Raw genomic sequence first — 13,193 nt, 5'->3', positions numbered from 1 at the left:
TCTGTGGCAGCTGTGCCAGCTCTGAAAGCGAGTTAATGCATTCCCAGTACAATACATCGACAGCTTCCTTTGTTTTCTGTAAATCTGCATTAAAAATCAGTCTAAACTTGATGCACTGCAGGACTTAAAAGAGGCAACTTTAATTGAAAAGATATAGGCAGTATTTAGTTCTTAGAAAATATTTATTGCAAAATATTTTAACATGTTTGAAATGGTATTAACACTAAATGAAATCCATGACCTTGCATTACACTGATGGCATTTACCTTGAACGTTTTGTAGCTTGACACTCAATTTCCTATTAAACTGGAAAACCCTAAAAAGCTGAAAAAGCAACAAACATTGAAGACCTTTGGAATTTGTAATCAGGCCAATAATTATGGAAGCTACAGGAACTTAACATTGTACAAAAGAATGAATCTATACTATAAAAAAAAGTTAACATGAGATATGTGATCAATGAAAACCCAGAGCATGAGCATAAGTTACAGTCACATTGTTATCTCAGAAATGAGACTTCAGGTGTTCCTTCAGTGCCGGTATAGTGGGAAGCTCTTTGCGACACACGTGGCAGCGGAGAGGTAGCTTCAACAACTCACTGGTGCCTTCTTTCACAGTGACTTTTCCATCAGTTTCAAGCATCTGAATGACATCTGCAGGAAGAAAAACACAAAGTATTTTGAGTCCACAGTATAAATGATTTGCTCTAAAGCCAAATTATTTCTAAGCAGGTGTTAAAAATAAACTAGAACTGTTCTTACCCTTAGACTCAATGAAGTAATCTGTTGTAAATGAGTTCCAATGCTTTTTGTTCTTTAAACAAGGTGAGTCAAAGTCTTGGCTGATCACGTGGAGGTGAACATGGCTGAAAGAGAGAAAATTTCAAAGCCATTAAAAACCTGTTTAAGATTAGAAAGTAAAGTCTGAAGCGTTTACATTTCAGATCTTAGCCACAAGATGGCAGCAGATGTCCAAAACAGCTTCTAGCTTCAAGTTTCGTGGCACTTTTATTCCAAAATAATGTGGGAAGAATCTAGACCTGGGGTCCCCAATCTCAGTCCACGAGGGCCGGTGTCCCTGCAGGTTTTAGGTCTCACCCTGGGTCAACACACCTGAATCACATGATTAGCTCATTACCAGGCCTCTGGAGAACTTCAAGACATGTTGAGGAGGTAATTTATCCATTTAAATCAGCTGTGATGGAACAAGGACACATCTAAAACCTGCAGGGACACCGGCCCTCGTGGACTGGGATTGGGGACCCCTGATCTAGACACTCACACAGTATGTAGTAGTTATTTTAAGGTAATGATTGTTGTTTATGTGTCAGACGTTGGGACCACACCACAATTTATTAGATTCATTTTTCAAATACAATAATACATCTGCATCACATTTCTCTTTAATGGTTTTAAAGATGTTTTACATGTTCATATGAAAAATTAAAGCCAGATCAGAAGAACAGGATGAAACATTAAAAACGCAAATTTGAAAAATCAGAGCCTTTGTAAATGAAAACATAAAAAACAGACAAATAAAAGTAAAGGTTCAATGCGGAAATGATGAGCAATTAAGGTTCATTTAAACTAAGCGTAAACATGAAATGTACTTATTTTAAGCATAGAGAAGTCTGCACAGTTTTTTTTAAATTAACATTTATTCCCAGAAAGTTAGGATTCCCTTTCAAAATTGCTTCCAAATGTATTCTGTTGACGCTTTTGTTTTTTAGCTTTTAACGACCACGTGATTGATTTCACAAGCTTTTGAGTCAGAATGAAAATCCTTAACCCTAACCTCTTAAAAGTCATTAACTTCAGAGCTTCTTTAACCTTGAGTACCACATTAACTGGAGTGTCTACCTGGTAAACAAACAAACAAACAAACAAAAATGCTTACTTTGATTTTTAATTGACTTCGAACTGTCTTTCATTTCCTGAATTTCTCTCTACAATTTATTGGTCTTAATTTTTAGTTTATTCTGCCCTGTACTTCTTTATTTCATTCAGTCTTTGTTTTATTTTGCTGATCTCTGAAGCACTTTTTAAGGTAGATTCTGAAAAATTCTCTATAAAACCAACAATTATTATCATTATTATCACTATTCTTATTCTAATTTAAAACTGTTTTTTGTTGTTTTTAATTGTTTGTTATAGCAGTCTCAATAAACACATCCACTAAAGCCTCATCAGTCAAATTGTAGTAAAAGGACTAAGTCTAAGCATATTACCTCCATATTTTTAGTTTAGTTTAGTTACTCTCCCAAGTTCACAAAATCATTTCATATAGTCTAAATTTTTACCTCATGCTTGGGATGGCGTGGTATCCCGTGCGGAACTGCACCGAACTACAATCTGGGCGCTGTTGAATCATTTGGTCAGCAACTTTCTGCATGTGTTTCACCAGATCACAGTGCTCAGTGCGCAAAGCCTTCAGGCTGGGAATTGACTGCCACGGGAGCACAAGCCAGTGGTGGCGAGCTTTGGGGTATTTATCTTTAATAACGACCACTTTATCATCCTTGTACACCTAGTTTAAAAAAGTTACAAATTGGATATTAGAGACAAAATCCAGTTCTCCAGTCAACATCACATCGTGAGTCTCTTTTATAGAACGGCTACCTGCATCTTGGGGTCTTGCATTGATGTCTTAAGGCCTTGACTCCAGTGTCCAGCATTTTCCTGCAACCGATATTAGGGGACATGTTTCTTCTGGATAATGTATTCCTTCAAACTCAAAACATGAAAACAATCGAAACATTTTTTTTCTTACATTTGTTTTTGGGGAATCAGCGTGACTGACTGACACTGAGATCCTTTCTGTTTGTTTGTCTGCTTTCATACTCTGAGCGTCCCTCTGGCTCTCTCGGTCCTCTGAAGTGGACTCTCGCTGCCTTTTTGTTCCACTTTGGCTGCCAGTGGGATCCTCTTTGAACTGTACAGTGTAGGGGTAAAGCTGATTGACAATATGAAGGCGCTGTCCAGGCTTTATTTTGACCTCACTGTCTTTACCAACCACCACGGAGTCTACAGAGGTGGGGTTTAAGCCCAGCTTTGGAATAAAAATGGGGATATAAAAGACAGATTGTAAGATTATATAGTAAAAAGTGGAAGATGGGAAAAAGTTTAACCTCTTTATAGATATTCAAATTATGAATGTGTAAGTAGCTTACCTGTTTAACTTTGACATAACCTTTGTTGCATTCTGCTTTCAGCTCCACTGGTTGGAAAAGGATAACATTTGCAAAAGTCACACTTTCCACATATTAATGATAAAATCTTTGGGAAATTTATAATAGTTTAGAAAGTCAATTAAAAATGTTGTAAATGGGTTTGGGCTTCCTATGGGTCCTCCAGCTTCCTCCCACAGTCCAAAGATATACATGTTAGTGGTGATTCTAATATACCCATGGATGTGAGGCAGATACACTGTTTGTAGTGTATAGTTTAATGTATGGTTTTGGCTTTGTGTGCTCAGTAAGACGCTTAATAAGTGCTTAACCTCAATATTACAGAAATGCATTCGGCCCTTCAGTTGATCCATCAACTATTAATCAAAGCCTCATCAGAAATGGTCTCACTGGAGAGGTGACAGTCGTGAAAGAAAGAAGGGAAATGGGGAGAAAGGGTTTCAGTTCAGGTTGAGAACTGGAATGAAAAATCAAGGGCGACGGGTATTATGGCGTGTCAAATCCAAATTTAAACATTTTGGTTCAATGTGTTACTAATATGTAAGAAGGAGGTCAGGAGAAACACAACAGTAAATGTCTACAGGCATATGTAAAACACAGTGGAGGCTCGGTCTGCGTTTCAGCCAGTGTTGCTGAGATCTTATCAAAATTGATGGAATTATGAATGCAGAGAAGTACCATCACATTTTGATTCACCTTGCATCTGGAAAGCACCTGATTGGCAACAGCTAAATTTTTCAGCATCAGCTATCATCCTTGTTAAAGCAGTCTGTGATCACCTTGATTGAGAACGAAACAAAAGGCGGCCAACATCTAAAGAAGCGATTTGAATGTCATTCAAGAAGCCTGGAGTTCTCCAGGCTTCTTGAAGATCGCTTAAACAGATTACAAGAACACCTGCCTAAGAGAGCTCAGGCTGTGTTGACGTGGCCATAACCTTAGCGGTCATACAATACATCTCTTTTTTTAATCTTTCTTTTTTATTTTGATAAAAAAAAAATACTTCAATAGTTGATCTAATTGTTAACACTGCTAGTGTTTCAGACTGAGATGCTGTTACCTTGCTGCCGAGAGCATTTTTTGTCTTTGATGGTTGTTTCTGGCCCTCGCCCCAACACAACAGTCTGTAAATGAGGGAGCTGGATGGGTTTATGATTCCCCTCCTCGCTAATAAGCCAACAGAGTGGCATTTTATCATCGTTTGCCTTCGGCCTCGCAACCAGGGTTTCTGTTTCCAACAGTTCACGCTTGTTTGGGTGACTGGGGGCTCCGTCGCAGGAAATAAACGTCACCGGACGCGACTTTCATTTACGATAGAGGCGGGTTAGAAGAACCTTCTAGAAGAGTTGCTGTGAACGGAGGTTGTGAGGCGACATCATTGTCTTCATATAAGGTTGGAAAACAGTAATTATCTGTTCACACGGTGTTTATCACAAGTGTCATGTGTATTTTTTGGTCGGTGTTTAAGTTGAGAAAACAACAAAGCTAATCTTTTTTTTTCCTTAGCCGGGCTAAGTAGCTCAAATAGCCTCGTAGGGCCCGAGCAGCCCCAGTTTGTGCCCCTCATGTAACAGCATACATTTAACCACTGGATTATGTAAAACCTAAGTAACTGGACATGTCTGAAAAGTACCAAAAGGAGCGTTCGACAACAGTATTGAGTTGTTTTTATTGATTCATAAACACCTCTGAAACCAACTGGATACAAACATCTTGTTCAAATATACTGTGACCTTTTATTCCCACTAATAAAAGATTACAAATAGTTGAGTCGCCAAGTTTTACTATCGCTTCTAAAACAAATATGGCAGCGTTGAGTAAACAAATTACTCAACGCCGGACAGAAAGCGAAGGCACTACTGGTCTTTGCTCCTTTTTACAACGGAAAAGGTCTTGTGTAGGACTTGCTAGTTATCTGTTTTTAAAAGGGCTGGATTGAGGCTGTATTTGTGTGGTGCTGGTAACTGGTAGCTAATTCTTTGAATCCCCACCCACCCCCCGTGAAGGGATTTAGCGACTCTGTTATGATAATGAGGAATAAGTTGCTGGTTTGGATCTACTTCACCCTTTAGAGTAGGGATGCCAGACTCGATTCACATTGTGAACTCCAGTTTGAGCTTGAGTGGGCCAGATTGGTGAAAGTAAAATAATAAAAATGCTGCTGTAGTGAAATGAATCTGTCAGCAGGTCTCTTTAGGCTTAAAGAAATGTGTCAAATTAACAGAAAAGGTAAGTCATTGAGTGTCTAGCAATTATTTTGTTAACAGAAACTGTATTAGATGGTGAAAAAACAGGAACGTTTTTGTCATTTAGTTTGTTACTTACTACTCTGACGTACTATAAATGGCCATGAACGTATGAAAATACAATTAGAAGTCCAAAATTAACGTCTGTGTGCACATTTTCTAAAGCTCTCCGGAGGGCTAGGTTGAAGTCTTTGCTGGGCTGATTGTGGGGCCCACAAGCTTTATGTTTCAGTCATCACCTCCCATCTAATCACAAAGTATTTCCAGGTTGATAGTTTAGGGTGACAGTGTCCATGCAGATCACATGCAATGTCCTCTATGGTCACAAGATCTGAGCTCAGATTCACAAGAAGCTGAACATTTATGAACTTTATTTTATTTATGAATATTTGATTTATTTATTTCAGTTTCTCAAGGCAAACATGGTCAAAGAAACAGGTTTTTACGACACTTTGGGTGTGCCACCCAGCGCAACTCCAGATGAGCTGAAAAAGGCCTATCGCAAACTGGCTTTGAAATATCACCCCGATAAAAATCCCACAGAAGGAGAGAAGGTGTGTAGTATTTTCTTACTGTCATTAACATCAACAGGTGAGGCACACGTCTTCTGACACGGTCTGTCTTCTCTTTTTTCTTTTCTTCAAGTTCAAGCAGATCTCACAGGCCTATGAGATTTTGTCAGATCCGAAGAAGAGAGAGATTTATGACCGGGGAGGTGAAAAGGCTATAAAAGAAGGAGGAACTGGCGGTGGAGGTGGTGGGGGCTTTGCATCACCCATGGATATCTTTGACTTGTTTTTTGGTGGAGGCAGCCGGATGCATAGAGAGCGAAAAGGTAGGCAAATGTTGAGAGGATATAGCTGTGAAATAATATGTAAAGCCATTTAGTTTGCCTGTGTTAAATATGTTCTCTGATGCAATGCGATATGAAAGAAAACTGGTTCTAAAGACTCAGACACAAAGAGTTTGAATCTGTTAAATCATACTGTGGCTTGGTGCTGTATGATCTTTAATACACCCCCACCCCTAATCGTGATGTAGAGTTTTGTTTTTTGTTTTTTTTTTACAAGTACACTATTTTACACTAGAGGTCAGTCATGATACAGATAACACAGGTCTGCAACCTAAAAACTGCACAGGATTCTTTGACTGTTTCTTATAGATTTTTACTCACTGAAACCGGGGAAAATATTTTTAAAATTCAATCTCGTCATGTTTTCTTGCAAAACTCGTGTTTTTTAGTGTAATTAAGCATACAATTTCCCTTTTTAAACTGAAATCTGGTATCCTATACTTGAGTCAAAAAAGCGTATCTAATAATGATTTCTTACATTCATTTAATATTACTAAGAGTGAGACTCAAGAGAAATACAAATAGAAAATACGAGGAATTGAGTGAGGTAAGTGGAGGGTTATTTTCTTCATGGCGAAAGGTAGGGAGTCTTAAAAAAATATGTTTGGTTAATTGTAATAAAACATTGTTAATTGTTTGTTTGTTTTTTTTATCACTGTTGTGCTTTTTTTATGTAAACTCCTCATGTTTTGCAAAAAATCTGTACGTGATGGAGGGAAATGGAGATCGTTTTTGGATTCAGCACTCTAAAAACAATAACATTTACCAAAAATATCACATGCAGCTGAAAAATCTTTTTTGTTTTTTTGCAGACTTGTGTAATTGGCAGAGCCAGAGAATGCCAAGCAAACAAAGATTATCTCTGTACTCATAGTTTTAGCTGAAATAAAGTAGAACAGTCTTTAAAGGCTTGAAAGTTCATGCTCATACCGTAAGAGACTTGTTACTCACGGGTACACGTGCCCCTAAAGCATGCCTGATTTATGCTCTGTTTTGCGCTAGATGGCTTTAGAATTTGCTTTAGAATTACAAAGAGACAGTGTGAGAAATGCTTTCTGAAAAAATGTCTCACTCTTCGAACGTAGAGAGTTTGAATGTTTGAGTTTGGGTTTTTTTTTTTCTACTTATTACTGCATTTCAAATGTACAGCAAAATGATTGAATTATTGAAAGCTTGTCTTAGTGGTTTCTCTGGGAGACCTCTCAGGCTTAAGTGTTACTGCTGAAATCTGTGATATAACTAACTGTGCAATATTGTTGCCCCCCAGGGAAGAATATTGTTCATCAGATTACAGTGACGCTAGAAGAGCTTTATAATGGAGCAACAAGAAAACTTGCTGTCCCAAAGAATACCATTTGTGACAGATGTGAAGGTATGTTTCTCTTAAAAAGTTGCTTAGATGTTAGTGAGATGTGCGTCACATCAGTCTGGTGCAAGTTATCTAACCAAACTGTTTCTCCTGCATTATTCATTTGGCAGGTCGTGGAGGTCGTAAAGGAGCGGTACAGGTGTGCATGTCTTGTCATGGCACAGGGATGCAAGTCCGCGTACACCAGTTACTTCCAGGTATGGTACAGCAGATGTCCACAGTGTGCCACAGCTGCCAAGGACAAGGAAAAAGAATCAGCCAAAAGGACCGCTGCAAAGCATGCGGAGGCCGGAAGATCCTACGACAGAAGAAGATCTTGGAGGTCCACATTGACAAAGGTGAGAGAAATGTAAAACTTTTTTTTTGCGTCTGTTTGTGTGCAAACAAGGAAAACGGTAAACCTGTACATATGTTACCCGGTGACATTTACACAGGAATGAGAGATGGCCAGAAAATTGTTTTACATGGAGAGGGAGACCAGGAGCCGGGACTCGAGCCAGGCGACATCATCATTGTTTTAGATCAGCGAGACCATGCACAGTTCACCAGGTAAAAAGAAGCTGCTCTTAAGTGTCTTTTTGTTGTTTTGAATGTTAACTAGGATGATAAACCAAGGTTGGTGCTTTACCATCACCCTCTCATCCTTTTGTGCAATAAAAATAAAATTAATTTCCATGTCCATGCTGTAGGCTGACGTTTGACTTTCTTTTTGCTTTTCTTTTTGTTTGTTTTTTTTGGTCTTCATTTTTGTCTAACTAGGAAAGGAGAGGACCTCATCATGTCCATGGAGTTGCAGCTGGTTGAGGCTTTATGTGGTTTCAAGAACCCCATTCAGACACTGGACAACAGAACTCTCCTCATCACATCACATCCAGGTAAATCAAAGTGGGAAATGCTTTTTGGGAGTTACTTTGATTGGCAACCAGATTGGTGTATGAAAATATTCTTATGTATAATGAGGTAGCATCAGCAGGCTCAGGTCCATTTTTGTTTTTTGTTTTTTTTTATTGTTCTGCTTTAGAGGATATGAATGTATTATTGAAAAATGCATCCAATGAATAACACATATTGAATTTAGAAACTGTCATAGCGCTTTTTAAAATAATTCCAGGTGATTGATGTTTGAAAGATTTCTCTGTGAGATGTGAACCGTGTTTTAGATGTGTTGTGTCATTGTGATGTCCTCCTTTTCCAGAACAGTTAAAATCATTTTTTTTTTGAAAAATATGAATAAACAGTGATGATTTTATTTTTTTTTTGTTTAGATTGACTTAATGGGCCTAATGTTATTGTCAGCCAAGCAAGCCACATTTGGTGTGGCTTGTACTTCACAGTGAAACTAGGCCACCTTGTCAAGACCACTGGACCTCTACCGTACAGTAGTTAAAATAAACTACAAACTCATTCTTACTCAGTTAATTTATTTTGATGTTGTATATATTTGTTTTTTAAATTACAGGGGAGTTGATCAGGCCTGGCGACACTAAGTGTGTCCTGAATGAAGGGATGCCCACGTATCGCAGGCCGTTTGAGAAGGGGCGTCTCATTATTCACTTCTCGGTAAGAATCTCTTTGGCATTTATTGGGGTTTTTTGTTTTGTTTTTTTTAATGCCTTTGTCTTTTATATTTTTATGACTAAATTACGCATAAGTAAGCAAAGCAGCTGATGAGGCCCATATTTGCAAACATTGACACCATTAAAATAACATAAAGTGTTAGCATTTTTCTGCATTATAATATGCGTGTATGGTCTATTGTGGAGCTGCAACTGAATCTATTTACGGATGTTTCATTAGGTGGTGTTCCCAAAAGCTAATTTCCTCCCCGAACATAAGCTGAAGGAGCTGGAGCGCTATCTCCCAGAAAAGATGGATGCAGAGCAGCCAGACAGTATGGACGATGACCTCTACATCTATGCTGACCTGGAGGACTGTGACTTTGAGAACAGGAGAAGATACAGAAATGAGTGCTACTACATGGACGAAGACGACTACGCCACCACTGGTGGTGTTCAGTGCCAGACGTCTTAAGCAACAGCTGGCCTTTGTCTATTCCAGAAGCTTAGATCCTCATCTCCAATGCAAAGCACCTTTTTTTTTTTTGGTTACCTGTGCACTTTTAACTTTATTTTCCTTAAAAATCAATTCGTCTCTTTAGTTTGTTTGAAGTTGGTTCATAAAACTGTTTCCCAATGCCCTGTGAATGTTAAAATTGCAGGATTTGAACTTAGATGCAGTTCAGTGGAATTCCTTTTCATCTAGGACCCCCTTTTTTTTTTTTTTTCTTCTTTTTTTTTTTTTTTTCCTTCTTCTTCTGTCATTCACACTGTGATTAAAGATGAGGGCTGGTATAACAGGCTTCAGGGAAAAGCATGACGGCCTGCTTTTTGTGCAGTTACACTAAAACTGATGACAATAATAGGTAAATAACCTATATATATATATATATAGAGAGAGAGAGAAATCTAAATCAGGCGTTGAAAACCACTTTTTGTAGTCTCATCCATTTTTGGTGTCTGTAGCTCTTTCAGACATGAAACTTGTAACAGCGCTGAATCTGTCAGTCTCTTAAAGTAACAGCATTCTGTCTTTCAGTCAGTGTTCCTCATGCCTTCATTCAGACATCCCTGTGACTGTGACAGAGATCCACGGTATGTGCACAATATCAGCTTTATTTGTAAAAGTCTTTGTATTTACCGGGACGTGCATTGTCAGTATTGACTCTAGCAAAGTCTAATGACAATTGTCATTAAGAGCAAGGACATCATCCCCAACCCTTTTCACAGAGGCTAGAAAACTTTATCACAGAAGAAATTTTTCTCTCTGAGCAGTTTAGAAACTGAGCTGGTGTTTTGCGTTCTATAGTGAGCTGATCGGCCCACAGAGCTACAACAGAGACGTGCACGCTTGTAATAGTGTGGGTGTCTCTCTGTTGTGACTGCATGCAGTCAGCCAAATACACATATTTTCTGACCTAGTGCGTTTGCTGCTGTAACTTTAACTCTTTACCCTTTAAAGCCTACTAGGAGTAACCCTTGGAGTTCTTTTGTGAAGAGTGGTCACATTTCTGGTTACAGTACAGAATCACAGCGACACTTCAGAAAAACAGGAAACTATTTTAATGGTTGTAAAACCACATCTTAATTGATATACAGTGAGATGTCAAAACTCGTTAAGGGAACATGTGAGGTCATCAGATGTCGTCTTTATGGGGGAAAGAGTTAATGAAAAAGCGATCAGAGTGCTGATTTATACAGCTCAGGCGTGTTTGTCTGAAAGGGGCCCACGAGGACCAGATGGTGGTGGAGGTGCTTGGAAACTTGATTTAAAACATTAAAGCTGTTGTACCCTTTCAAGGGCTATTTTTTCAGACTTTTTATGAAAAAACATGTGACAGGTTTGAAATCAGTGTAGTCATGATTAAAACAGGGAAACGGGAAGTTCAAGCCACTTAATTTCCAACTAATGTTTGAGTTTAGCGTTTTGTTTAGAGCTGCAGTCAGTTGTCTGTGACGATGCCGCGCACGTCTAGTATAGTGTAAGTGTGAGAGTGTGCAAAGGTATGTGCAATCACCTTATATTTTGAAAGGCTATTTATGATTCTTGTTATACTCATTTACATTTCATAATTCTTTTTTTTTTTTTTAAATTAGAATAGGTTTACATGCTAATATTAAAAAAACTAAACACAACGTATTCTTCCGTGCCCCGCTCCATATTGCCGCTATGCCACAGTTCATCCTCTTCCTGAAATGCTCATCCTGAAAGGTCCAGCCTGCTCTGATTGGTCAGAAAAAGCTGTCTGTGGATTAAGTCTCAAGTTTCTCAGGAGCTGGGAGTGCATGAAGACTCCTACATTCAATCATTGTGACAGTAACAGAACATTTTGTGTGCTTTGCCTATGGCTGAGACATTTTAGAGACATTTCTTTCTGTGGAAAGAAGAGAATAACTTCCTTTTTGTCCTTCTCTTTCTTACCCATGTGTGTTCCCTGACATTTTTTCCCTATCACTGGACCCGTTTTCATTTTATAAAACAAAGCATAAGCAGGGCTATTTTGAATAGGTATGATTTTTCTTTGGAAACAATGGCATGGTTGTGGCAACATTGTACTCGAAAAGGTTTCTAATGTCTGCCTGTTTAGTTTTGTTGTGAGTTTAAAATCATTGGAAGACAATGAGATCAGACTCCAAAATCTAGAGTTTAAATGACAAATGAAACCAGATATTAATATTTTTCCATATTCCTTGTGAACCTTGTAAAAGCCAAAATGAGTAATGGGAGTTTATGGGTGGGCTTTTAAAATAGATAAACCTGCAAACTTTATACCTCATTAAAGTGTCTGCCTGTTTGAAAGCCTTTTCATAACTTAACTTGAAGTTACTTGATAATGCAGTTTTATTTTTCTTTCTTTTATCTCAATGGTGTTTGCCTTGGATGTTGTAAAACGGTCATGCTCACAGAAGCAAGGGTCTCCTTAAATAATGTAAGTAGTTCTTGAATGCAGATGTGAATTTGAGCGCTCATAATGTAAGGGGATTTCAATGCAAAGAGTAATTCAAGTAAATGTTGCCAAGGTTTTAAATTAACTTGATGCATGTTTGGACCAGTGGTCTACTTGTTTGTGTTCATGTTTTCTAAATAAATGTGATTTAATGGTCTTTCTAAGTTTCTGTGTAACAGTGCTTGATATCTTTTAGAAAATCTGTCTCTGCTGTTTTTCATTAAACTGGATTTTTATACCCAGATATTAAAATTCAGACACCCTGTTACAATCTAAACCACTGGCTCAAAGTATTTTTTTTCCCTCTTTCTCTGTACATCTCACACTCTAGTCATTATTCAGTTGGATGGGAATTAATATAAAAATTGGTTTGTTTGTTTCTTCTAAAATTGAATATTTGCTGTGTTTTAATCTACAGTGACCACATATCGGGTACAGTTGCGATAGCGTGCCCTTTTTTTTTTTTTTCTCCCCATTTGAAGATTTTACATATGAGGGTTTTTTGTTTGTTTTTTTTAATCTCCTGGTCCTTAACGGGTTCTGAAATTAGGTAAATACAACCTTAAAATTCCAAAATATTTAACAAAAACTAAGACAAAACACAAAAATGGTGTGTGAAAGATGAGGTATACGCCATGATTCAGTAGTTTGTACAACCACATGTTGCAGCTTTGAGTCATTTGTTTATGCACAGCAGTCTCAATCAGGTTTTTATCCCTTCTGTTGTAGATTTGCTGCTGTGTTTAGGATCATTGTCCTGTTGCATGAAGTAATCTGAGGCAAGTTTGAGCTGCCTCACATTTGAATCTAGATATACAGAGGAGTTTATGGTTGACTCATTGACTGCAAGGTCCTGTACCATTATGTTGTTCATCATTTGTAGTTAATGTTAGAATGATTGTTATTATGTTTTGATATGCAAAACAGAACTGAAAGAGAATGTACTCTCTTTTTACTATATATATAATTAAACAGGGGGAAAAAATGGATGATATTCTTTTGGACTACAAGAACTACAAGAACATGGCAACAAA

At 37.9% G+C, this 13,193-nt stretch overlaps 2 protein-coding genes across 2 annotated transcripts; one reads left to right on the top strand and one right to left on the bottom strand.

Annotated features, from left to right (window-relative positions):
• Positions 1 to 478: 478 nt before the first annotated feature.
• Positions 479 to 4,433, bottom strand: aptx (aprataxin). The gene is made up of 7 exons (XM_085355918.1): positions 4,248 to 4,433; positions 3,170 to 3,216; positions 2,770 to 3,048; positions 2,619 to 2,678; positions 2,300 to 2,526; positions 762 to 865; positions 479 to 653 (listed from the first exon to the last, which is right to left on the bottom strand). The coding sequence occupies exons 1-7, from the start codon at positions 4,375 to 4,377 to the stop codon at positions 505 to 507; spliced, it is 996 nt and encodes a 331-aa protein (XP_085212044.1). The 5' UTR covers positions 4,378 to 4,433; the 3' UTR covers positions 479 to 504.
• Positions 4,434 to 4,520: 87 nt separating this feature from the next.
• Positions 4,521 to 12,414, top strand: dnaja1 (DnaJ heat shock protein family (Hsp40) member A1). Its single transcript, XM_085355917.1, has 9 exons — positions 4,521 to 4,580; positions 5,841 to 5,987; positions 6,079 to 6,268; positions 7,554 to 7,658; positions 7,766 to 7,993; positions 8,090 to 8,204; positions 8,415 to 8,530; positions 9,115 to 9,215; positions 9,453 to 12,414. Exons 2-9 carry the CDS (start codon positions 5,856 to 5,858, stop codon positions 9,684 to 9,686), a joined length of 1,221 nt encoding a protein of 406 aa, XP_085212043.1. The 5' UTR covers positions 4,521 to 4,580; positions 5,841 to 5,855; the 3' UTR covers positions 9,687 to 12,414.
• Positions 12,415 to 13,193: the final 779 nt, after the last annotated feature.

This window comes from Diplotaxodon limnothrissa, linkage group LG6 (assembly GCF_057381915.1).
Source record: "Diplotaxodon limnothrissa isolate DT_005_m linkage group LG6, D_limnothrissa_male_GT1.1, whole genome shotgun sequence".
NCBI classification, from domain to species: Eukaryota; Metazoa; Chordata; class Actinopteri; order Cichliformes; family Cichlidae; genus Diplotaxodon; species Diplotaxodon limnothrissa.
This window is presented reverse-complemented; position numbering and strand designations above follow the sequence as displayed.